Below are 26430 nucleotides of genomic sequence, written 5' to 3' on the forward strand. Positions count from 1 at the left end.
AGAAGTTGCTAAATCTTGTGTTATCCTGACTGTGGCTCCATGATACTTGAATTGTTTCTTTCTGGCTGCTTCCAGTATTCTCTCCTTGACCTGGGAGCTCTGGAATTTGGCTGTAATATTCCTGGGAGTTTTCATTTTGGGATCTCATTCAGAAAGTAGTTGGTGGATTCTTTCAATTTCTATTTTACCCCCTGGTTCTAGAATAACAGGGGAGTTTTCCTTAATAATTTCTTGAAAGATGATGTCTAGGCTGTTTTGATCATGACTTTCAGGTAGTCCAATAATTTTTAAATTATCTCTCCTGGATCTGTTTTCCAGGTCAGTTGTTTTTCCAATGAGATATTTCACATTGTCTTATATTTTTTCATTTGTTTGGTTTGTTTTATTGTTTCTTGATGTCCCGTAGAGTCATTAACTTCCATTTGTTTAATTCTAATTTTTAAGGAATTATTTTCTTTTTTTTTGTTTAAAGTATTTTATTAAACTAGATGTACTATTTGCAAATTCTTTTCAAGAGAAATTTTAAAAGCAAAATCATAAAAAGTCTTTCAACAAAAAAATTACATAGTTAACAACAAAATGTGGAAAATATCTTCTACCTTTCAGAATCAAATTTTCTTTCTCCCAAAATATAAATTTTTTTTCTGTTTTTAAAACAACAAAACTATTTATTATGCTACAATAATCTTTTTGAAGATGTTGTAATGGGGGGTAAATCCCATAAAGAAAATTACATTTAAATTTTCTCAACTCAAAATTGTAAAGCAGCATAATGGAAAATAATTACAAAGAAACAAAAGTATGTATATACAACTAGTCCATTGAGCAGAGCAAATCTATGGAATTTTCCTTTGAGAAAACATTGAAGATTATTTTTAATATGGTTAAAACTTTAGCTTTAAGCTTTTCTTTTAAATCATTTGGAGTTAAGTTAATAAATTTTCTAAATTTATTCTGGATAACAGCATTTCAACCTACTACAATTTAGACATTACCCGTAATGTCTAATGAAGATACTTAATACTATCCACAAATGAAGATACTTAATACTATATTTAAGGGGCCAGTTTTACTTAAGCAACAAATATGTCCCAATAACATGGTCTGTCTAAACATTTCTTTAAACATTCCTGCCTTATCAAAATAGGTGGAGAGAAGAGCATAAGTAAGCCTGATGGGACAGGTCCCTACCTACCTATCTTCTCACCCTCTCTTCACTCATGGCACACATGGAAAAAAGGCAAGAGAGGACCCACAAGTGAGAAAAAAAATCCCAGTAGTCCCTTTTATCCCTCTTGGGATATAGCAGGACAAAATGATAGCAACAAATAAGTTGTTTGTTTTGTGTGTCAAATTCAAATGTTCACTTTTTTTTTTAACAAGATTTTTATAGGCAGGAACCATACCTTCTAGTACTCTTCATACTACATGGAAGTGTATAGATATTGTGTAAATGTTAAAATAGTAATACAAAGTTTTTATTTTCTATCTGAAAGTAGAATTGAGGGGAGCATCAAACTTTTAAATGATAATGATAGCTTTCTTTAAAATTCTGTGATCAGTAAGGATGCTGTATTTTTTCATGTTTGATAGACAATATGTTTGACATTAAACTTAGTAAAAAAGTAAGATTCTTTCAAGTTCTGAAAAAACATCACAAATTATTTCATTGTAAAAGTGGAAAGTATTCCTAAGGATATATTTGTAAAACAGTAAAGTCAATTTCAATTGCTGCAAATGTTTCAGTATGTGTTTTAACAACCACAACAACAACAACAAATCAGCCGTTTACTTCACTATAACTTTCAAGCACCCTGGTTTGATTTCAGAGAACCTGAAATTGTGGGACTTGTGAGGTATTTAATGATTGCTGGTTTGCTTCATGCGACTTCTCCCTGGCTGTGGTTTCCTCTTCCCATAATGACAGAGAGATATGGGTTACTACCATTCTGCTTATGTTCTTAGTTTTTTTTAATAATATAGTTATTAAATGATTTATGGCTTCATCCACATGGAGTCCATGTAGGTCCAAAACACTTTGTGGCAGTAGGGATGCATTGACTTTCTCAAATATCTCCATAGCAGCAAGATGGTTGGCTTCTCTCATCTTCTCCTCATGGAGACTACCCTGCTATGCATAAAGTGTGGCAACATTTCTTTTTCCCAATGCAAAAAGCTTTTTTTGCCTTGCTTTATAGCATTCCAGTCTCTTTTGCTGGTGAAGGAGAGCCTCTGCCCTTTAGGCATCATACTTAGGGTACCCAAAATCCTGGAAAGATGGATCACTTTGTATGTCTTCCATCTCTTTGGATTTCTTTGTCTTCTCTTTAAACTTCGGCATGTTATAAGAAGAGACAGTTTCATTTTGGTGAATAAATTCTTGGACTGCAACAGTTTTTTGCAGGATCTGCTTAAGGACACAATTCAGAAATTACACTGTCTGTTCTAAACAGTAGTTGTCCTTGAAAATGTCCATCAGAAAGTTTTGATTGATGGTTGGGAACATCTTCAAGAATTGCTTCTCCTTCAGTTTTGCAGCACAATTTTTTTTCAAACACAAATGGTACCTATTTTATATCATGTTTTTCCTGTAAGGCTATCTCTTCTGACATTATTTCTCCAAATGAAACTTTTTTAGTCTGAGTATTCCAGTGATCCATGAACAGTGGCAACAAATGGATGGATTTTGACACTTCAGCAGTTTTTGCCTGTTCATTGAGATGATTTTCTGTTCAGTGGGCTTTTGTATCTCTTCCATTTGGCCAATTCTGCTTTTTATGAAGTTTTTTTCTTTATTGAATTTTTGTGCCTCTTTTCCCATTTGGTCAGTTCTGCTTTTCAATGCATTCTTCTCAGTGGATTTTTGTATCTCTTTTAGCATTTGGCCTAGTCTGTTTTTTAAGGTGTTATTTTCTTCAGTATTTTTTGTGTCTCCTTTAGCAAGCTGTTAACTTATTTTTCATGATTTTCTTGCATCACTCATTTCTCTTCCCAATTTTTCCTCCGCTTCTCTTACTTGATTTTCAAAATCCTTTTTGAACTTTTCCATGGCCTGAGACCATTTCATATTTTTTTTTGGAGGCTTTGGATATAGTAGCTTTGACTTTGTTATCTTTGGAGTGTATATTTTAATCTTTGTCACCATAGTGACTTTCAGTGGTCAGAACTTTTTTCTCTTGTTTGCTCATTTTGTCAGTCTGTATCTTGACTTTTAACTTTTTCCTGAAGTGTGGTTCTAGGGTGGAGGGCACACTATCCCTAGCTTCAGAAATTTTGTGCAGCTGTTTTCAGAGATACTTCTATGGAACTGTAATTTTTCAGTTCTTCCAAGGTGATTTGACCTAAGGAGAGGTATGTTTTCTTTTCTCTTGTACTGTGCTCTGATCTGTGAGTAACCACAAACCCTCTTTTCTGCCCTGGAACTGCAATGAGGGTTCCTGCTCCTGTGGGGTTCCAAGCTCTGGTGTGGTAGTGTTCCACCTGGCTCACCAGGACTGTGACCCGGTGGTGGCAGGGAGACTCCTTTAATCTCCTGAGCAGTTGTTCAACCCCCTTACTGTCTGTGGGCTAGAGCGGTGGAAGCAGCTGCTGTCACTGCTGATTTGGTGACTCCCAAGGCCTGCCCCTGGTTTGATATGGTTGACTCTGTGCTCGTGTAGCCATATTGGACTATGCACACACTCTGGTGTGACAGACCTTTCCTGTTGACCTTTTAAATTATCTTTGGCTGCCAAATTATTTCCCCCCATCCTTTTGTTGGTTCTGCTGCTCCAGGAATTGTTTTATGGCATTACTTATAAGTGTTTGGAGGAGTTTTGGGGAGAACTAAGGTGAGTCACTGCCTTTTCTCTGTCATCTTGACTCTGCCTACTTATGACAATGATTTAAAACTATCTATCTCCTCTTTTGGTATTTAACATTCACTCTTTATTGTAACTTATATATGTCAAAATACAATAAAAATAAACAAGGAATAAGCAAATAGAAATTTAATTACTTTCTTGTAAATGCTTTTCTTTAAAATCTTACATTGTTAGTTACCTCTGGTTAAAAAAAAAAGTTTGCTTTGATTGAAACTGTAAGATTAAAGCAGAAATGAACTATTCATGGTATGCAATCACAATTCCCTTATGGTGTAAGGCAATATATAAAAGAGTGCCTTGAAGATTCTGAGAAGTTATTTGTGGGGTAACGAATATCATAATCTAGAATAATTGATTGCTTTTGTAAATGAGATGAAAGACAGCTTTGTTGTTTATACTATACTTAATGAAGTTGAAGTTTATTATGAAGAGTAGAGAGTCTTAATCATTCTAGTTCCATTACGAAAATAGTCTAAGGAAATTAGAATGCAGATATGACATTCTAGACTTAGAAATATAATTCCAACCAGTGGAAATTAAGCATTTACGAAGTGTTATTTCTGAAATTTTTTTATGTAAAGACCCAGGACCATGACTTTCATATACCCTCCTCTTCCTGGAATAAAACTGCCAAAGATATGGGCTAGTTTTTTTTTAAGGCAGTTGGGTTAAGTGACTTGCCCAGGGTCACACAGCTGGTAAGTGTCATGTGTTTGGTCTGAGGCCGGATTTGAACTCAGGTCTTCAGGGCCTTTGAACTCCTGACTTCAGGGCCGGTGCTCTATCCATTGCGCCACCTAGCTGTCCCTGGGCTAGAGTTTTTTATGCTATCAGTGGTAGCAACTATCTGTCAGTATTAGTAGTTATGTGAATCACCTAGACTTGATTGATGAAAAATAATGTAATTGTAGCTCAGATGTCTTATGCATCATAGGTTTAGAGCTAAATGGGACCTTGGAGGTCCAACCCCCTCATTTTTATATATCTATATCTATATCTATATATCTATATGTCTATATATCTATAGATCTATAGATATATATAATCAGAATTATAATTAAATTATAATTTAATATATAAATATATATGATAATATATAAAATATATAAAATAAATATAAATTAAAATCAGAAATATAAAGAATCAGAAAAGTTCTTTGGAGAAATAGAGAAGATTTTCCATATTAAATAAACATATTCTAATACTGATACTTAAGTTTGGAGGTTGGAAAAGATGAAGATGAGAAGGCATAATTCAAGAAGAAGGAATAAGAAGATATCCCAAAGATTAGTAAATTACACAGACTCATTCATTGCTTGAACTTTTTTTTTAAAGAAAAGATTTGCAAGGCAACAGACATAAAGAACACCAAATATCACTGTAAAAACAAAACAGAATAAAGAATTGAGATTGGACCTGTGATTTTTTGATATTATGAAATTTCACATGAGGAAACTCCTGGTATCAACATGAGTTGGCACCTCCCTTGCAATTTATAAAGTTGCCTAAAGCATTGAGAGGTTAAATGACTTGCAGAGGGCTACCTATCTCATCCATATCAGAGGTGGGGCTTGAACTCAGGTAGTCATGGCTCTGTGGCCAGTTTTCTAATGGATAAGAAAAGAATTTATATTACTCTGGGAGTGATCCCCAAGGCAGCTATCTGTGGCACACATATCAACAGAAGATCATCTTCTGTTAAGACTTTTTTTTTGAACAGCATCACATCCATTAAGAACACCTAGTTAAGTATAGCGTATTGGTGATCTTTACCAGCAGAGTAAGTATCTTTACTGATATACTATGGATCCTTGAAGTATTCAAATAGGGATGGAGATAAGAACTAGACCTTTGATTCCATTCATATAAGGAATTTCTTAATTAGGAACTTCTCTCTACCACGTAGGTCGGCGCCTTCTTTGCAACTTACATTTTTCAAAATTCCTGAGAGGTCAAGTGACTTGGTTTTGGGATGCAGCTAGTATTTGTCAAATGTGGGACTGGTTCATCTTCTTGTTTCCAAGACCAGCTCTGTATCTGCTGCATCATGCTACCTGTCACCGAAGGGCTGACACATATAAGAGTATTTTGCTTTTTACTAAGAATTAACATACTCAGTAGAAGATGCATTTTTTAAAATGTGTTCTTTTGTTTAATAGGTTTAAGATAGCATGGGTGCATGAATAAGCAGTAATAGATGAGTATTTTGGGGTTTTCCAATCTGGTGACCTTTCTGTAATCTTCCATTCTGTTGTTTAAGAAGCAATGATGTTCTGTGAGGGAGAGATAGGAGGAGTCATGAAAAAGATACCACCGTAATTATTTCTCCTTCCCTGCCATCCCCCTTTGGAGAATTCTCCACAATTAAGAGTCCAGTAAGCGGCAGCAGCTGCCTCCAGTCCATTCTGTGCCGCCATAATCCAGAGGAGCCACCTTTATTAAAAGATGACATTGTTAGTGCCACTACTACCACCACCACCAAGCACTGATCTATTGCCACCAAGAGCTAAAGCATCAAGACACTGTGATAGAGAGACAGGAGGTTTGCAAGGGAACTTATCAAGACCACCACTAGGACCAACCCTATACCTCTAGGTTCTGGTTGGAACTAGCTGCCTTGGACCACAAGCCTCTAAACCCCAGGAGTAGGAGTAAATTTAGGCCACTGACCCTGTCTCCAGCCTGATCTGCCACTATCTACCAGGCAAGGAACCCAAGTAGAGATATGAGGCTAGCACAGCAGTCCTTCTGAAGACTTGATGAGAAAAATTCTAGTCTCCAAAGTCCTTAATACTATCACATGTTTCATTGTTGGATAAAACCATATAAATTTTTTTGAAATGACACTAAAGAAAATGTATTTGTGTGTTAGCCTTATCTCCCCTCTATACTCAGGTCAAACTGGATTACTCATCATTCAGAAGCATCATTTGTACCATATTTTTGATTCTTACACTTTCTGACCTGCCTCAAAAATTGATTTTTGAAGCTTATGTTTTGAGGCACTGTCCTTGATGGTGATACTAGAGTATAGGATTATAGGATTTAGAAGTTGAAAGCACATTATAAACCATTTAGTACCACTTTCTTATTGTACAGAGCAGTTAAGTACATTAAATTTTTTTTTGAAATTTTTTATTTTAAACTTAAATACAAAATGACAAAAGGAAAAAAAAATATTGCTGCAAACAGGAGACCATAAGAGAGGATTCAATATAAAACAATAGATTTCCGTTTCAAGAAAACCTATATAATAACTACTACACATTGTTTTCAAAGCCGCCCAGCTTTTCTTTGCTTCTCTGTTGGTTTTCATTTGTTCTCTGGTGTGTACTTTTTAACCTTATTTTTTTTTCTCCCTTCTCTCACCTCACTACCCTTACAGAAGGCTATGATCAAGCATGGAAATACATATATACATATATATATATATATATATATGTATACACACACACACATACACACACATATATGTATATATACACACATATACATAGATATCTATAAACATACATGCATACACTTATACACATAAATGTAAGACCATGCTACACTTATGTCCTCCTGTCATCTCTTTCTCTGAAGGCAGATAGCATCATCTTTCATAAGTCCAAGTCTTTCCATATTTTTATAAATCAACTAGTTCATCATTTCTTACACCATAGCAATATTCCAACCCAATTATATCCTATCTGGGAAATTGTCTGTGAAAGTTTTTTTCCCCAGTTTTCTACATTCCTTCTATTCATGGCTACATTGGTTTTATTTATACAAAGAAATTTTAATGTAAAATAATTGAAATTATTATTTTATATTTCAACAATGCTCTCAGCTTATAATATAGCTTAAAGTCTGATACTGCTGAAACTAATTCCTTTACCTGTTTTTCCCCTGGTTTCTTTAAAGTTCTTGACCTTTTGTTCTTCTAAAAGAACTTTTATTATTTTTTCTAACTCAGTGGAATAATTTTTAATAATTTAATTGGGATGACATTGAATAAATAGATTAGTTACATAAAATTGTTATTTTAATAATTATATTGGCTTTACCTACCCTTTAGTTATTTAGATCTGAGTTTATATGTATAAAAAGTGTTTTATGTTTATGTTCATATAGTTCCTGTGTCTGTTTTGGCAGGAATAAGCTCAGATATTTTATACTTTCTAGGTGTTTTAAATGGTCTAAAACAATATTGAATAATATTGCCAACACAGTGTAATTTCTCTGTTTTTCACTTTTGATTACATCTATTTTAACTTTAACTTTGTCTGAGATCATGATTACTATCCCTGCTTTATTTTTACATACTAAATTCTACTATTTTATCTTTGTGTGTATCTCTCATTTTTTTAAATGTTCCCTGAAAGCAACATATTGTTAAATTCAGATTTTTAGTTTGCTATCTATCTGTTTCTTTTTTATGAGTAAATTCCTCCCATTCACATTCTAAGCTACAATTACTTGTGTATTTTCCTCCTTCCTGTTTTTCCTTACTGTCTTTCTCACCCTGTTTACCCTAACCCTTCTCATTCCTTTGCTTTACTTCTACTGGCGACATTTTAAACTTAAACTTGAATCACCTGATTTTAATAACTTCATCTTGTTATGTACTTATGAGTGAACCCACATAAACCTCTAAAAATGATACTTGAGTAAAGAAGTGATGTTTAGGCTAATTCAGATGTTGAAACTTTGTTTTTATTTATCATTAAGGGAACCATATGAAAGCAATAATGTTAACTCATTTTTCTTCTCAAAGTTGGTATTTTTAAAAGTTGAGCAGTTTAGATGATTAAGATTAGTATCTTCATAGGTGATGTAGCAAGTGAAACTCATCCATATAACTCTCAATTATTCTTTTCCTTTCTCTTTTTAAAAAAATAATTTGTGTAATGCTAATGAATTTTTCTTTACGATAAGGTCAAGTTATAGAATTTGGAGGTGGGAGATTTTCTGAAGATATTCTGTTTCTTCCTTGCGTCTATTACTTGATTATCTCAGAGAATCTGACCACAATATTTTTCTTTTGATCACAGTTTATAGAACCCTAGATTGTATAATTTAATCCTTTCATGTAACATGTTAAGAAATTTAAGCCCAGAGGTGAAGTGATTTGCGTACCTCCAGGAATCCCCAGTTGATAGCCAGGGAGAGTATACAGATTTTGATGTGGTTAACAGTAGAAGGCCATAGCAGGTTTTTGAGCAAGGAAGGGGCATTGTGAAGACTGTATTTTAAGATTAATTATATAATGATGTGCAGAATGTGTTGAATGAAGAGAAGAACAGAGATGGGAAGAATGACTCAGAAGTTGTTGTTAACAGTAAATACAGATGAGAAGGCATGACTGAAAGTCGTTGAGAAGAAATAAATGACTTAAGATAGGTTTAATGGGGATAAAAGAGAAAAAGACAGTATGGTGAAGTGAATGGAAAGCTGGCCTTAAAGCCAGAAAGATGTAAGTTTGAGTCCTGCCATTGAAACACACACTAGCTCTGTGACCCTAATCAAGTCACTTAACCTCTCACTGCTCTAGGTCTCTGTAAGAGTCAGTTGCAGAGAAAGTACCAGGATGTTACACGGTAGTCTGTTCTGTTAAAAATACAAGATGGCAAAGTTGGCATAAAGAGACTTTAGAAATAATTTAGTCATTGTTCAGATAAGTAAACAGAGACCTAGATTGTGAAAGTGTTTACCCAGAGTCACGCTACTTGTCAGTGGCAGACAGTGGATCTATAGCTCATGTCTTCTAATTATTAACATCCAGTACTCTTAACCTTATATCACAAGTTGACTATAGACCCAAGCAGATTTTATATTTATATATAACTGTACTAACCAGAAAATTTGTGACTAGGCTCATATTGATAGTGTTCTGAGGTAGATCTGACTCAGTCTAGTTCTCTGGCAAATTAGATTTAATATTGGGAATAAAATGAGACATTCTTAGGACATTAAACAGTTAACAAAAGAAGAATTACTTAGTGATAGCTAAAGAAAGCTATTTAGTAAGGATAGGCAATGAGAAAACCTGGAATTGATTCAACTGTTTAAGCATCCTTACCTGAATTACCCATCTTGATTCATTTGCCAGCATCAGATTAGACACCTAGAGATCTTCATGGTTGTGTTGTCCTCAGGCAACAAGGAAATGATATCAGCAGCCCAAGCCTTTAGTCTCTTGAGCCGATCAAATCTTGAGATTTTCTCAATAACTTTTAAAGAATAACTAATCCAACTTGAATAAGGGCAGAGCTTAATAGAACCAGGATTTGAAACAAAGTTTTGTGATTCTAAATCCATTGTTTTTTCCATTATATCATATTGCCTTGTCAGTTACAACTTTGATTTTAGTGAGGCTGTTTCCATGTCCTGGTAGACCCTTTGGTACACATGGATACAACTGAATCATATTCAATTAAACAGATAGTAAACACCTATGAAGTGTTAGGTATTGTGCTACATGCTGGAAATAGGGGTCTAATGACTAGGGAATCTAATGAGTCTGGACCCGTGATTTCATTGTTGGAGAAATTGTCCATGGAAATGGACTGTCAGCCATTTCCATATCATGTTGTCTTCACTCTATCAGAATCTTGGACTCTGCCCATGGGATGATAGTCTGATAGGTGAGCTTTCATCATATCTTGACCAGAATCTGGCCTCCATGTTACTATTTAGCTATTTCTATACCATACTACAATCTTACTGCTGCCACCTTACCCACTTTTCATCTGTTCTTTATTTATTGCTTTCTCCCATTAGAATATAAACTCCTTTAGAGTAGATTTTGCCTTTATCCCCAGCACTTAGTGCAGTGCCTGACAAATATTAAGTGCTTAATAAATTCTCTTTTGCCTATTGTTATTATTTTTGTGTCAGCTAGCATTTTTTCAAAGTTAAATTATGTAACAACAAATTAGACATATTCATTATATGGAATGCTGTTTAGTACAGAAAAAGTTTTGAAAGGAAAGAAATTTTTGTGTTGGATTAAGAAGTTTAGAATTCCTCTTTTACTTCAGGGACTGAAAATTCTCTGATCATTAATCTATCACCCAGGTTGTAGCACAAAGCCTTGTCTATTATTTTATCATTTTACAGAGTCAAATTACCGTCCTTTCTGAAAAGGAAGCTGTATACAATTTTTATACATATCTAAAAAAGAGTGAAATTTTTTGAGAATTCCCTGGAGAATTATTGGGGAGATCCTTATGAGATAATAGAAAATAAATTCTACAACCTTCTAACATTTATTTTTACTACCTTCTCGATATTTATGTTAATATAACAATGACATAGATCAGAAAAGAATCATGGTAATGATTTCAGAAATTTGTACTGAATTTTTATGAAGGGGAAACAATACAAACTATTAAAAGAAATACATTAAATTTAATCTAATCCTTAATATATTTAAAATATTATTACTTTTGTGTATGTGTATGTGTATGTATGTGCATGTGAATATGTGACAAAGGAATTTGCTTGCCTGTGTGCTTTTTCCCCCTAGAGGATAAAGGAACAAAAAAAGCAGTATTTTTTGGAGATATGTTTGCTCAATTTTTTTTTCTGTCATTGTGATCCAATACCAATAACTTTCCAGAGTCACTATAATCTGAGAGTATCTCATATTTTCCAATAAACCAAAACAGAATTGAGATGTTTAAATGTGAAGCCAACTTATTGGGACCAGAACATAAAAGATAGTTCAAAAATCTGTTACTAAAATGACCAAGATCAGTCCTGGAGAGGAGCTGAAAAATTGCCCCTCTTTCCCTTATGCGAGGGACTATAGGTATAAAATATTGTATATGCTGTCATGCATGGTTAATATTATTACTTAATTTTGTTGAACTGTCCCTTTTCTTTTTCTAAGATCTTTGTTACAAGGAATAATTGATCCACTGGGTAGAAGAGGGACAAGATGTATTCAGAAATGACTTTAATATAAAAACAAAAGGTATAAGTAAAAATGAGATACAACTTTTTTGTTAATCCCAGTAAAATCTAACCATTTAAGATGGGCAATTTGGTGGTAGTGGTGCGGGGAATGAAAGCAACAAGGTAGTTGAAATGTTTATGCTGAATGCTTATCCAGGTTAGCCTAATGTCATTATTTTTGTTGTGTCTTGTGTTTGCTATGTTTTTTATTTTTTTAAGTCTCCACCTGTATATTTGGTACTTCAAAAAATTAAACCAGCCAAGCAAACCAACGTCGTTAACCTTTTGTTTATTCACTTAGTTCATATTTCAGTGCTTGAAGTGTCGGTGAAAGATCATCAATGATTGCCCTCTGATAAGATCCCTACAAGATTATTTTCCAGAATTGCTGTGGCTTGAGCTGTTTGCCTTTTTTTTTCAGCCTGAAGAGTATTCACATTCCAAGGATCAAAACCTCCCAAACTCAAAGTATGTCTCTTATTTTTCTTAACAGAACAGTTCATTATGAAGGTGGTGCTGTATCCATTCATGCTCGTTCCCTTTGGAGACTTGAGACCCTAAGAGTTGCGTAAGTTTAAAAAAAAAAGCTTTTTGAATCCCTAGCAATTCAATAAATGTCTGCATCAGCTCCTAAATTCTTTTCTTTTCTTTTCTTTTTTTTGGGGGGGGGTGAGGCAATTGGGGTTAAGTGACATGCCCGGAGTCACACAGCTAGCAGTGAGTGTTACGTGTCTGTAACTGGATTTGAACTCAGGTTCTCCTGACTTCAGGGCTGGTGCACCTAGGTGCCCCAGCTTCTAAATTCTTAATTTTTATCTCCAAACCAATAGTAAAGTTGCTGTTTGTGAGTGTTGACCAAAGGTTCACTTTTATTGAGATATTTTGATTCCCTTGTTGGAAGGAAAAGAATAATTCTCCAAAGCAATAGTTCAGTTTTATAAGTGATCCTCCCTGTCTTCCAGGCTCAGTGAGAAAGCTCTGGGGACTCTGGTATCATTTTATGTGAACATGCTGTTTAATAGGTCACTATTTATCTTATCAATTTATATATACACACAAATACATATAGAAATAAAATATTGATAGTATTCATTACTTTTCTACTGTTAGTTGCCATTGTCCTAAGGTTGGCCTTGTAAGAGTTCTGAGACGGCATCTAAAAAGTTAAGAAAGAATCAGTAACTTTATTTGCCTTCTGTTCTGAGCCTAGTCTCCTCTGTCTTCCTCTAGTATCATGGACAATGGACACCTGGTTCAGAATGTTACTGGAACAATAGGTGATTTTAGGATTTGACAAATGACAAGCTGTGCTTGATTCTATCATGAATTTATTGCTTGATAGGAACAGGTCCTGGATTTAACCTCCTACAGACATAGATGGAAAAGTTGCCTTCAGAAGAAACTTGAGTATAAGACACTAGTACTAGTCATAATTTACAAGTAATATGACAGCTGTTTAAGAGAGAAAGAGAAAGATTAAAGGATTATGGAGTGGGAAGTTAGAGACAGGGAGAGATATAGATAGAGAGACACAGAAAGAGATAGACATAGAAATAGACAAGGACAAACACAGACTCAATATTAGGAGAGCTAGTTGTTTCAAGTGATCAGATTATCGTGCAATTTATTGCTATGTGTTATTGATTTGTTTCTAAAACTATGTGTTATTGATTTGTTTCTAAAACTATGGTGAAGAACTACAGAGTCCCTCATTGTCTGAGCTCCTTGCCTTCATTACTCAGCTGAAGGCTTCAGACTGTGATGGTGGTTGAATCTCAGACCCAGCTCTATTGTCAGAGCCACACAGCTGCTGTTAGCTTCTGTTCTGGCTCCTTAGTTAGCGTGCGACCTCAAGTCTGCAATAGTTCCTTGTCCCTGGTCCATCAGTGGTAGGCAGAGGTTTAGAGTGCATTAGAGGTTTAGAGTGCATTTAGAGTGGGTAGCATCCTTAATTTTCAAAAAGATATTGGGTAGAAAAGCTTTCATAGGTAAAGACTAGGGCAGGGATGTTGATGGTGGTGGTGAAACCAGCAAAAATTTATTATTTACTGGGTGCCAAGCACTGTGCTAAGTGCTGGTGATGTAAATACAAGCTTTCTTTTTTTTTTAAAAAAGGCAGTTCCTGCCTTCAAGGAGTTTACATTATAAAGAGGTGAAGACAACACATAAAAGAGAGCTGAAAAGGAGTGGAGTAGGAAAGTAAGGAACTGATGGGCCATGGTGGCAAAGTTGGGAGAATGAAAGATTACTGGTCTGGGACCTTCCTCACAATGGTAGTTCCAGGAATAAATCAACTATGGGAGAAGAGGGCAGCAGGGACAGAAAGAATAGACAGCTGAAGCCTAGTAGCAAAATCTGTGGAGTGAAGCATGGTGGTAGTTGTGAACATAGATTTTGAAAAACAAGTGAAGGTATATAAAAGAGTGAGCCAAGAAAAGATTACTTTGGCAATTAGGAGATTATCTATGGCCCAGCTCACCCAACATACCTCCTCTACAACCATCCCAGAAAATATGCTATAGTTATCTTATTGGAAAAACTTAGAACAAGTAACAGTCAGTCATTTTTTTTTCAGTCCAGGGTAGCTTATAAAAATAGAGAGGTCTGTGAGCATTGGGCAAGGACAACTAGGAGCATAGCGCAGTGGCAGCAGAGGTGCCACTGCAGTGGGGAGTATTTTAGTCCAACCATTCTGGAAAGCGGTTTGGAACTATGCCCAAAAGGCTATTAAGCTGTGTGTATCCTCTGATCCAGCAATATCTCTACTAGAACTATTCCTCAAGGATATCAGAAAAAGATGAAAATGACCCCTATGTTCAAACACATTTATAGCAGTTCTTTTTGTGGTGGCAAAAAATTGGAAATGGAAGGAATATTTATCAGTTGGGAAATGATTGAACAAGTTATAGTACAGTATATGAATGCAATTGAATATTATTTAGCTGTAAGAAATGATGAAGTAGATGGTTTCAGAAAAAACCTGTAAAGACTTATGTGAACTGATTCAAAATGATATGAGCAGAACTGGGGAACAATCTACACGATAATAGCAATATTATAAAGATAATAAATTTTAAAAGATTTAGTAACTCTGGTTAGCACAATGACTTATCACAGTTCCAAAGAACTCATGATGAAACATACTATCCACCTCCAGGTAGAGAACTTAATAGACTCAGTACAAACTGAAGCACAATATTTTTCTTTTTCTTTTTTCCTTTTTTTTTGAACATGACTAATGTGGAAATTTGATTTGCATGACTATATACGTTTGTAATTTTTTTTCTGGGCTTCCCATTAGGTGGGGAAGGAAGTAGGGAGAGGGAGAGAATTTGAAACGGAAAAAAGTCTCCTTGCTTTTAATAAAATAGGGGTGGTGGAAATAAATTATTGATGAGACAACCCCGAATGGTATAGAGGAGGCAGTATAACACAGCTGTCTGCCGAAACTATTCCAACGAAGGCCTAAGAAGAATGGCAGACCCAGGTGTGATGAGGAAAACCAAGGAAAAATCAGTAAATTATTTTCCCAACACAGGTATGTGGGGAAGGTAGAGGTTTGTGCATATTAGGGACAGAGTCTGACTGAGGCCATGTAGAGCCCTCTGCCTTGGAGATTGAACTGGGACTTTCTATTATGTGTTGAGGCAATAACAAAGCCCCAGATATAGCAATATAGGGCTTGGTGTAGGGTAAAGAGCAGAACCAGAAGTCATTTGGAAGTTCTGCTTATTTTATCCCAAACCTGAGCCTCAGATCCTATGAAACTTGAGGAAGGAACCTCTGCCTACCACTGATGGACCAGGGACAAGGAACTATTGCAGACTTGAGGCCGCACGCTAACTAAGGAGCCAGAACAGAAGCTAACAGCAGCTGTGTGGCTCTGACCATAGAGCTGGGTCTGAGATTCAACCACCATCACAGTCTGAAGCCTTCAGCTGAGTAATGAAGGCAAGGAGCTCAGACAATGAGGGACTCTGTAGTTCTTCACTCAACCTGCAAAACCTGCTAGCTATCTGACAGAAGCTGGAACCAGCTTCAGCATATTGGAGCTAGAACTCATTGCACACATGAAATTGTTGAAATTTGGGAATAAGGCTTGAAAAAGGACTAAACAAAATTAGACTCTTGTCATAAAATTATCTTATGGTGACAGGTAGGCTAAAGACACAAATCCATAAGAAGAGAATGATGCCAAAATATCTATAAGCAAACCCTCCAAGAAAAACCCAGCTTTACATAAGTTCAACTAGAATTCCTGGAAGAAATGGAATAAGAGGTTTTTTTAAAGTTTAAAATTATTTTATAAATAAAGTAAGGGTGCTAGATGAAAGAATTAGAGAAGAGATGAGTGCTTTTGAGGAGTAATTTGCAAAGAGATTTAACATCTTAGAACAAGAATTACAAAACCTTAGTGAAACAGTAGACTCATTAGAATGAATCACCCCATGAGACAATAAATATTAAGATAAAATAAGAATATTGAAAAATAGAAGAAAATGTATGGTATCTCATATCAAAAACAGTAGACCTTGAAAACATGAGAGAGAATTTAAGAACCATTAAAATTATTGAAATCTATGACTTAAAATGGAGCCTTAACATAACATTTCAAAAAATCATGACAAAAATTATCCAAATTTTTTTGAAGCAGAGGCCAGAATGAAAATAAACTCAGCTGGTCACCACCTGAAACAAAGTCCAAAAAGGAAACACACTATTATAGCCATAACCCTAGAGCTTTCAGAGTAAATAAAAATACTGCAAGAAAGAATTCAGGTTTAGGAGTCACAGTTAAGAGCACAGAAAGAGTTTGTTAGCTCCTTTTTCAGTGGAGGTTCAGAATAAAAACTTCAGGGAAAAAAATAAGAAAAATTAAATATATTATTGTAAAAGGCAAAAAATATAGACTTATAACCAAAAATCACCCAGTAAAACTGGGAGAAAAAAAAACTTTTACAAAATAGGGGACTTCGAAGCATTCCTTGATGAAAAGAAAGGAGTTGATTAAAAAATTTGAAATGTATACAGGGGAATCAAGAGAAATATAAAAAGGTAAATATGAGCAAGCAATCGTAAGAGGCTTAAAATGGATGAACATTTCAAAGGGTCAAGGAAATGATAGATGTCTGCTCAGAACCCTAATGTTTTCAGGATTCATAAAGGGACTAAAATAAGAGGGTCAGGAAATGGTTAGTTGTGTTTTGATGATCTTAGAAGAATAAAGGAAAGAGAATGGAAAAGGAATGCAGAAGGGGGAAAAAGGGCAGGTAGGGTAGGGGAAATTATGTCACATAATCATGGAGTTCATGTAGAAATTTGTGCAAAGAGGAAGAGGTGGGAGGTATGAGTTATAATTGAACCCCATTTTAATCTGAACTGGTCAAAAGAGGCAAGAATATATACACAGTCAGATACAGAAATATATCTTCCTAAATTAGGAAACAGGAAAGAATAAGAGGTAAGGGAGATTCAGAGAAGAAGTAGTCATAAGCAAAACAAATTTAACATTAATGGATCACTAAGAGGAGGGGTATGAAAGGAAAGAAAGAAAGCAAGGTAAGAACATGTGATTGGACTCTGGGCAAGGGAAAGAGAACAGGGCACAGAGAAGCAGCATCAATTGCATCAAGTATAGAGCAATGGTACGTGTTACTCACTGTTTCTTTGTAAAGGAATAGGAAGAAAGGAAAAGGAAGAGTATAGGAGTATCAGAGGGAAGTGTACAATTAATTATCATGAGAGTGAATGTGAATGGAATGAACTCATCCATAAAATGGAAGAAGATAGTAGGAAGGATTAGAAAGCAGAATTCAACAATATCTTATTTATAGGGGCAGCTAGGTGGCACAATGGATAAAGCACTGGCCCTGGAGTCAGGAGGACCTGAGTTCAAATCTGGCCTCAGACACTTGACACTAGCTGCGCGACCCTGGGCAAGTCACTTAACCCCATTGCCTACCCCCCCCAATACATATATCTATATCTATCTATCTATCTATAGGCAGATAGATAGATAGATAGATAGATAGATGGATATAGTATTTATAAATAATAGAGTTGAAACATAAGCATTCACACTGGGTGAAAATTAGGGACTAGAACGTTGTCTATTAAGCTTCAGCTGAAGTAAAAAAGATGGAGTTAGAAATCATGATCTTAGACAAGGCAAAAGAAAAATAGACTTGGTTAAAAGAAATGGTGATAATATGATGAAAATGGTAAGTAATTCAGAAAGGTATCATTGAGAATGAGTTAATAATATTAATACTGAAACACAAAAACACCAAATGACATTGCATTTAAATAACAAAAGGAAAAGCTAAATGAGTGATAGGGAAAAAATGGCAATAAAATATAATGGGAAATGTAAAGGTACCCCTTTCAGACCTAGACAAACCTAACAAAAATATAGAAGAAAGAAATTAAAGAACTTAATAGAATTTTAGAAATTTAGATATGATAGAGTTCTGGTGATTAATGAATGGGAATAGAAAGGAGTATACACTCATCCCTCAACATTCCCTGGAAATAGAGGCACAGGGCCACCTCAAATGTGGAGAATCACAAATAAATCTAGGACCTATCCCTAACCTTTATTTTTAATAATTCTGGTCATATTTATTTAACACATAAAACAGTACAATGCACTCATAAAAAAGTTGCAATTTCTATCTATGCAAGAGAGATTAGTATCTTGCCTCCTATGCAGAGTCTTTGCTGCTTTTGTTGTAGTTGCAGCACCTGCTTCATGAATTTCCTTCTCCTACAAAAAAAAGCACATTTCAAAAAACATGGGTTTTTGTTTTTGTTTTTGTTTTTTTTGCTGGAGAATTTCATGTGACTGAGTCTGGATGGTAGAGAGACAGAGGAGATGTTCCCAAAGAGAGTGCATAACTGGTAGTTCTTTTGCATACTGGCACTTTTAAGAAAATTAACTGTTTATAATACATTTATGTATGTAAAGTTTTGGTAGTAAATGTTAAAATATATCGATAATTTAGTAAATAAAATTTTAATAAAAATTTATGTGTGACTTACTAATTGTTGTATAGTTTTTTTTTTGTTTTTTGTTTTTTTGTTTTCTGTTTTTTTGTGAGGCAATGGGGGTTAAGTGATTTGCCTAAGGTCACACAGCTAGTGAGGGTTATGTGTCTGAGACCGGATTTGAACTCAGGTCTTCCTGACTCCAAGGCAGGTGCTCTTTCCACTGTGCCACCTAGCTGCCCCTATAGTTTTCTTTACATATGTACATTGTCTACAGTTTTCCACAGTATGCCACAACTCTCCAAAAATTCCCATTTAATCATTGATGGTCAACTACAACCATAACTGTGAATGTGAAACATGTGAATGTCAAAGGATGACTGTACATATTTTTCAGCTGTGCACAGCATCTTTACAAAAAATGACCATGTATTAGGGCATAAAAACCTCAGAAAAAATAACGAAAAATTAAATACATTATTTCTGAACTGCAGTAAAATATTATATTTAACAAAAGGAGACTGAAGAAATTATTAAACTTAATTGGAACCTAAGTAAATTAGTCACAAAGAATTGTTAGTTTAAAAAACAAGTCATATAAAACATATAATGGCATTAGAAATAAAGACAGCAGTGATAATAGCATACAAAATTTGGGGGATGCTACCAAAGAAGTATTTGGAGAAAATTTTGTATTACTTAAAGCTTTCACCAACAACAGAGAGAGAAAAAAGAACAGTTCATTGAATTAAGTATGCAAATAAAGACCTAGAAAAATAACAAATCGAAAGTCCCAATTAAGTACCAAAATTGAAAATTTGAAGATAAACAAAATGGAAAACAAATGAAGAATTGGTATAAATAGAGATTATAGTTTAAAAACAATAAAGAAGCTAAATCAGTAGTTAATTTGATGTGAAAAAGAGAAAACAAATTACCAGTATCAAAAATAAAGGGAAATTTACAACAAATAAAGAATAAAGGAGATTGCTAGAAACTACTTTGCCCAATTATATGCAAATAAAACCAGTAACCTGAATGAAATTGGTATTTCCAAAAAAATATAAAATATGCAGGTTAACAGAACCAAAAATAGTTAATTTTAAAAAGCCAATCTCAAAAAATCACATTGAATAAGTCATAAATTAGCTCTCAAATTAAAAATCCTGAGGCCAAATGGATATACAAGCAAATTCTATGAAATAGTCAAGGAGCAATTATTCTTAGTGCTAAACAAGCTTTTTGAAAAAAAAATAGCAAAAGGGAGGGGCCTACCAAATTCTTTCTATTATATAAATATTGTCTTTATACTTAAAACATGGGTAGTCAAAACAAAGAAAAAACTACAGATTAACATCTTTAATGAAAACTGATGCAGACATTTCATATAAAATATTAGCAAGGAGAGTACAGCAACAAATCATAAATATCATATTCTATAGCCAGGTTGGATTTTATACCAGCAATGCAGAGTTTGTTTATTATTAGAACTATCAAAATAATAGTACACACTAATAACAGCAACCCAGATCATATAATTATATCAATTGAAGCAGAAAAAGCTTGTTAAAGATAAAACAGAAACACAATGAATAAACAATTCCTTATTATGATAAGTATTAGCTATCTAAAATCAAGAGTCAACATTATATGTGATAAAGATTAACTAGAGGCCTTTCCATAAGATTAAAGGTAAAGCAAAGATCTTACTGTCACGGTTACTGTTTGACATAGCATAAAAACTGTAGCATTAAGATAAAAAAAATTGGGGGAATAAGCATAGGCAAAGGAGAAACAAAATTATCCCTTATTATATACTATGGTTTACTTAGAGAAGCACAGAGTGAACCAAAAATTGAAGCAATTAATAAGCTTATATAAATCATTAACATTTTTAATTTCTAGGCATTCTAACACACTATTTGTGGAATTGTGAATTTTGGTCCTTGCGTTCTGAAGGGCAATTTGGATATGCTTTGATCTAGACATACTACTGTAGGCCTATATCTCAAAGAAATTTAAAAAAGAGGATCAAGACCTATATTTACAAAAATATTTGTAGTAGGTCTTTTTTTTGGTAGCAAAGAGCTAAAAATTAATGAAGTGCCTGTCAATTGGGCAATGGGGAAATACATTATGATATATTAATTAGTGGAATATTATTAACTTGTAATAAATGACTAATGAAATTGTTTCAGAGGGATGTAGGGAAGACTTGTACATAGTGATCTAGTTTGATGTGAAGAGAACCAGGAAAATAGTTCATATGGTAGCAGCAACCATATAAAGGTAAACAATTTTGACAATCTTAAAACTGACAGGTCCAGCGACCAACCATGATTCCAGAGGACCCGTGATAAATTACACTACTATCCACCTCTTGACAGAAGTGATGGACTCAGGGTGCAGATTGAGAATATAATTTTTTTGACATGTCCAATTTAGGAATTTGTTTTGCTTTGCCATGTATATTTGTTTGAAGTGTTTTCTTTTTCTTTATCTCAGTGGAGGAAAGATGAGAGAAGAGAAAATAGATTTTTGTTAATTAAAAAAGTAGATTTTTTTAAGAGAAAAATTGTTGATGTTACACACATGTTCTGGTTTCACTCTCCCAGAGCAAGGCTGGCTACATCTCCCTCTCCCTTAAGATTGTACAGGTACTTGTTATTGACTCAAACCATATTAATAGCCACCAATGACTAGCACTCCAGTTCAGTTTAACCACTTAACATCAATAAGCTTTAATAAAGCTATATTCACTTCAAAAAATATAGCAAGAACAGAAGTACCAAAATTTCCCCTGATACTTTGAGAGCACATTCTCCTTTATAGCACCTTTGTCTCTGAGTAGAGTTGGCATTTAGCACAGTTTCTGCATAGCATTGGTCCCCCATCCAAATGTGACATCATTTTTGGATAAGTCCCAGTCTTCAGCTACTGCTGGCTGGGTTTGAAGGTCACTCTTTGGGGTGTTAATGTTAGGCTGACTGCAAAACTCCTTCATAGACTCAATTTCTTGACTCTAATAAGTACTCACCTAAAACAAAAGTACAAACACTGAGACAGGCAAAGAAAGAAGTCCATATTCAGGTGACCACATGTTAGTCTCAGATGAGGTGATGGCTCAAGACCTTTCCCCTTATACCATTGTCTCTCACTGGATGCTGTCTACCAGGAAGAAGTTGTTTGAACAGGTAGTCAAGCCAAGGGAGAGAAAGAGGCCAAGTCCACCTTTTGTATAGTTCCAAAGTATGCCAAAGTACTTTTGCACAGTACCAAAGTATACACAAGCCTAAAGTGTGGTTTCTTAATTGTAACCAATAACTGAAACTGCTATCCACAACACAGTTAGCAGATTCAAGTCAATTACAGAATATGTATTAATGCTCCAAAGTATCTGTAAAGCATCATCTTGACTAGACTTCCTAGCCTCTTCCATAGAGAATTATGTTAGTGGCAGTCTTTGTATGTTCTTAGAGTTTCATGGTCCCATTCTCTGTTATACTGGTAACTTTGGAGGAAAACGTTTCTGTTAAGAGAGGAAGTCATTATTCACTTTGTAGCAGATTGAGACTTTAGTAAGAGGAAAGGAAGTGGAGGCACCAAGTATAAACAACTTTTTAAGAATTTCTTTGTTGAAATGAGGGAAAATATTATATAAAATATGACAGCTTGAGGATATGATAGGGCCTGGAAAGGTAATTTTTAGGGATTTTAGTTGCCTTGGTTTGTTTTGTGGAAAAACTCGTTCCTTTTATGTAATCAAAAATCTTGCGTGGTCTTCTCTAGCCTTTGTTTGGTCACTACCTCTTCCCTTATTCATAGATCTAAAATTTTAATTTTTTCCTTGTTCCTTTAATATGTATATGATACAGTATTTTATGTCTAATTTATACAATAATTTGGAAATTATTTAAAGATCTGATGTAAGAAATTGGTCTTTACCTAGTTTTTGCCAGACTGTTTTCCAGTTTTCCTAGCAGCCTCTTTGTTAGAAAAAAAATTCCCTCCCCAAATCCAAAATTCCCTCCCTCCCTCTACCTCTTCCTCCACCCATTGAGAAGGCAAGAAATACAATTCCCATTATACACATGAAGGCCTCTCTATTTCCTAAGCTATTTCAAATAGTTTTTATGACTGCTGCTATGCAGAAGTTTGAGATCTAGCACTTACTCCTTGGTCCTCTTCCTCGTCACTTTTCATCATTACTTTTCTATATACTTTTGACTTTTTGTTACTCCAGATGACCTTTTTTTTTTTAGCTCAATATTGTAATTTTTGGGTAGTTTGATTAGTATGACAATCAATATATAAATTGATTTGGGTAGTTTTGCCATTTTTTCATTATGCTCATGAGCAGTTAATATTATGAAAACCAGGCATAGACCAGCATCTTACACATATTTTGTGTGTATGTAATCCAGTTAATGATCAGGCTTTGATTATAGTATTGACCTTTGTGCCTATAAAAATAGAGTTAATATAAAAAGAAACCATCTCAAAAATATCTTGCTATCTCAAAAAATATTTCATGGTACAACTTACATTTTTGTGTCTTTGACTGTTAAAGATTAAAATAATATACAATAACTCAGTTTTAGAAATTAATCTTAACTTTTCTTGTTAGATGGAGTGGGAGCCACATCAGATGGGGTCAGCCATTCCGACTGCGGCATGTGACAACAGGGAAATACTTAAGTCTCATGGATGACAAAAGCCTTCTGCTCATGGACAAAGAGAAAGCTGATGTCAAATCAACAGCATTTAGTTTCCGCTCTTCTAAGGTAGGAAACAATTTTACTGTGGTAATCATTCTGTTTCTCTTAATTCCTTCAATTTTTTCATTCATCACAGGTTTTTGATTCTATGACATTGGAAAAGCTTAAGAAAATTATATAAACATATTTGAAAGTATATCATCAAATTTCCTGTTTATTTACTGTGAAACCCATTTCCTGAATTACTGAACTCCAAATAGGAACTCTGTACAGAGTTTAAAGTATTCTTAATTGTTTATCAGTAAAGCCTGCACAGACCACATTCCCTCTGTATGCTACTACTACTATTATCACTACTACTACTCCTAATACTACAAGTACTACTACTACTACTACTACTACTACTACCTGATCTATTTCTCTACATATATACATAAATATGTATGTATGTGCATAGATATAGCAGTATTTTCCATTTATGTTTTGTTTAATAAAAGTAAAACATCTTTCTGCACTGAAATAGCATTCAGAACAATTTTTCCTCCTGAAATTATGATTCTGTTGTCCTGCTATATTTACTGTCAGAATGCTATATGGCACTCATTTTACTAATTGTCATATTTGTGAGTTTACTACTATGTAATTCACAAGTATTTTCACTATATTCTCCATTATGTATGAATTCAAGTTGCAGACATGGCATTTTTGCACTTGGATTCCTGAGAGTCAGGGAGATGTGTGCCGAAACTAAATAGGTTTGTTGTTAGTGTTCAGTTATGTCTGACTCTGTCACCCCATTATGGGGCTTTCTTGGCCACGATACTAGAGTGGTTTACCATTTCCTTCTCCAGTGGATTAAGACAAACAGAGGTTAAATGACTTGCCTCAGGTCACATAGCTAGAAAGTGTCTGAGGCCAGATTTGAACTCAGTATTCCTCACTCTAAGCCCAGCACTTTATCCACTGAGACACCTAGCTGCCTCAAAGATTAGGCTACTGTGCTTATTTGTTTTTATGTTTTTGGACCTAATCTGTTCCACTGATTGACTTTTCTATTTCTTAAACAATACTAAATCATTTTGATAATTAAAGCTTTATAGTATTGTTTTAAATGTGTTACAGGTAGGTCTTATTAATTCTCACTTTTAAAAATTATTTTTCTTGAGATTCTTGGCCTTTTGTTTCTCCAGAAGAACTTTAGTATTATTTTTTCTAGTTTGATAAAGTGTTCCTTTGATTGTTTAATTGTTATGCCACTGAACAAACAAATTACTTGAATGGGCAATTAATATTTCTTCAGTAATTTTGGTGTGTCTTTATTTGAGTAAAGGGTATTTTGTAGCTGTAGTTATATAACTGCTGTGTGTCTCTTGTCAGGTAAACTCCCTAGGGTTTCATACATTCTATATTTATTTTAAATGGAATTTTTCTTTCTATGTATTTCTGCTGGGTTTTGTTGGTAAAATATAGAAAAACTAATTATTTATGCCAAATAAAGTAGTGGTATTTGCTAGGTCAAATAGTATGCATAGTTTTATAGCTCTTTGGGCATAGTTCTACATTGTTTCCCAGAATGCATGGACTAGTTCACAACTCCGCCAACAGTGTTTTAGTGTCCTGATTTTTCCACATACCCTCCCACATTTATCATTTTTCTTTTTTGTTATGTTAGCCAATCTGATAGGGGTCAGGTGGTATCTCAAAGTAATTTTCATTTGTAATTCTCTAATCAATAGTGATTTAAAACATTTTTTTAATGTGACTATTGATAGCTTTGATTTGTTTTGGAAACTGCCAGTAGCTATCTTTTTACTATTTATTACTTGGGGAATTTCTTAGATTTTTATAGATCTGACTTAGTTTCCTATATATTTGGGAAATTAGGCCTTTATCAGACAAATTTGCTATAAAAATTTTCTCCCAGTTTCATACTTTCCTTCTAATTTTGGTTGTATTAATTTAGTTTGTACAGAAGCTTTTTAATTTCATGTGTTCAAAATTATCTATTTTATTTCCTGTGATCTTCCTTATCTCTTGCTTTGTTATAAACTCTTGCCTTATCCATTGACAGATATCCATAGGTACATTTCCCTTTATATGTATATAGGTATATTACCCTTTATGTCTAATGTCCATTTTGACTTTATCTTGGTATAAGATGTGAGATTTTAGTTTATGCCTAGGTTCTGCCAAACTACTTTCCAGTTTTTTCAACAATTTTTTTCAAATGGTAAGTTTTTACCACAAAAGCTTGGCTCTGGCCTTATTAAGCACTAGATTATTATGATCATTTTCTACCGTATTTTGTGTACCTAATCTATTCCATTGATCTACTACTGTATTTCTTAGCCATTACCTGATTGTTTTGATGATTACCATTTGTAGTATAGTTTGAAATCTGGAATTGCAAGGCCTCCTCCTAATGCATTTTTTCATTCATTGCTTTGATAGTCTTGACTTTTTGTTCTTCTGTATGAATTTTTATATTTTTTTACCTTTATAAAATAATATTTTATTAATTTGATTGGCATGATGCTGAATAAGTAAATTAACTTATGTAGAATTTTCATTGTTATTATATTGTCTCCACCTACTCATGAACAGTCAATATTTCTTTAATTGCTTAGATCTGTCTTTCTTTGTGTGTAAAGAGTATTGTAATTGTGTTCTTATAATCCTTGTATTTATTTAGGCACACAGACTCTGAAGTATTTTACACTGTCTCCAATTATTTTACATAGAATTTCTCTTTCTATCTCCTGCTTCTGGGTTTTGTTGGTAGCACATAGAAATACTGTTGGTTTATGTTGGTTTATTTTTATATCCTGCCACTTTGCTGAAGTTGTTAATTGTTTCAACTAGTTTTTCAGTTGATTCTCTAAATATACCATCATATTATCTGCAGAGTGATAGTTCTA

General features: G+C 34.2%; 1 protein-coding gene across 1 annotated transcript in view; it reads left to right on the forward strand.

The window, feature by feature from the left end:
* Positions 1–26430, forward strand: part of LOC114049459 (ryanodine receptor 2) — an 811539-nt gene that overhangs the window by 347021 nt on the left and 438088 nt on the right. The window contains exons 11-12 of the mRNA XM_027870708.1: positions 12301–12375; positions 23422–23578. Coding sequence (XP_027726509.1) covers positions 12301–12375; positions 23422–23578 — 232 coding nt within the window. The remainder of the gene's footprint in view (positions 1–12300; positions 12376–23421; positions 23579–26430) is intronic.

This window comes from Vombatus ursinus, unplaced genomic scaffold (assembly GCF_900497805.2).
Source record: "Vombatus ursinus unplaced genomic scaffold, bare-nosed wombat genome assembly UNPS02014798.1, whole genome shotgun sequence".
NCBI classification, from domain to species: Eukaryota; Metazoa; Chordata; class Mammalia; order Diprotodontia; family Vombatidae; genus Vombatus; species Vombatus ursinus.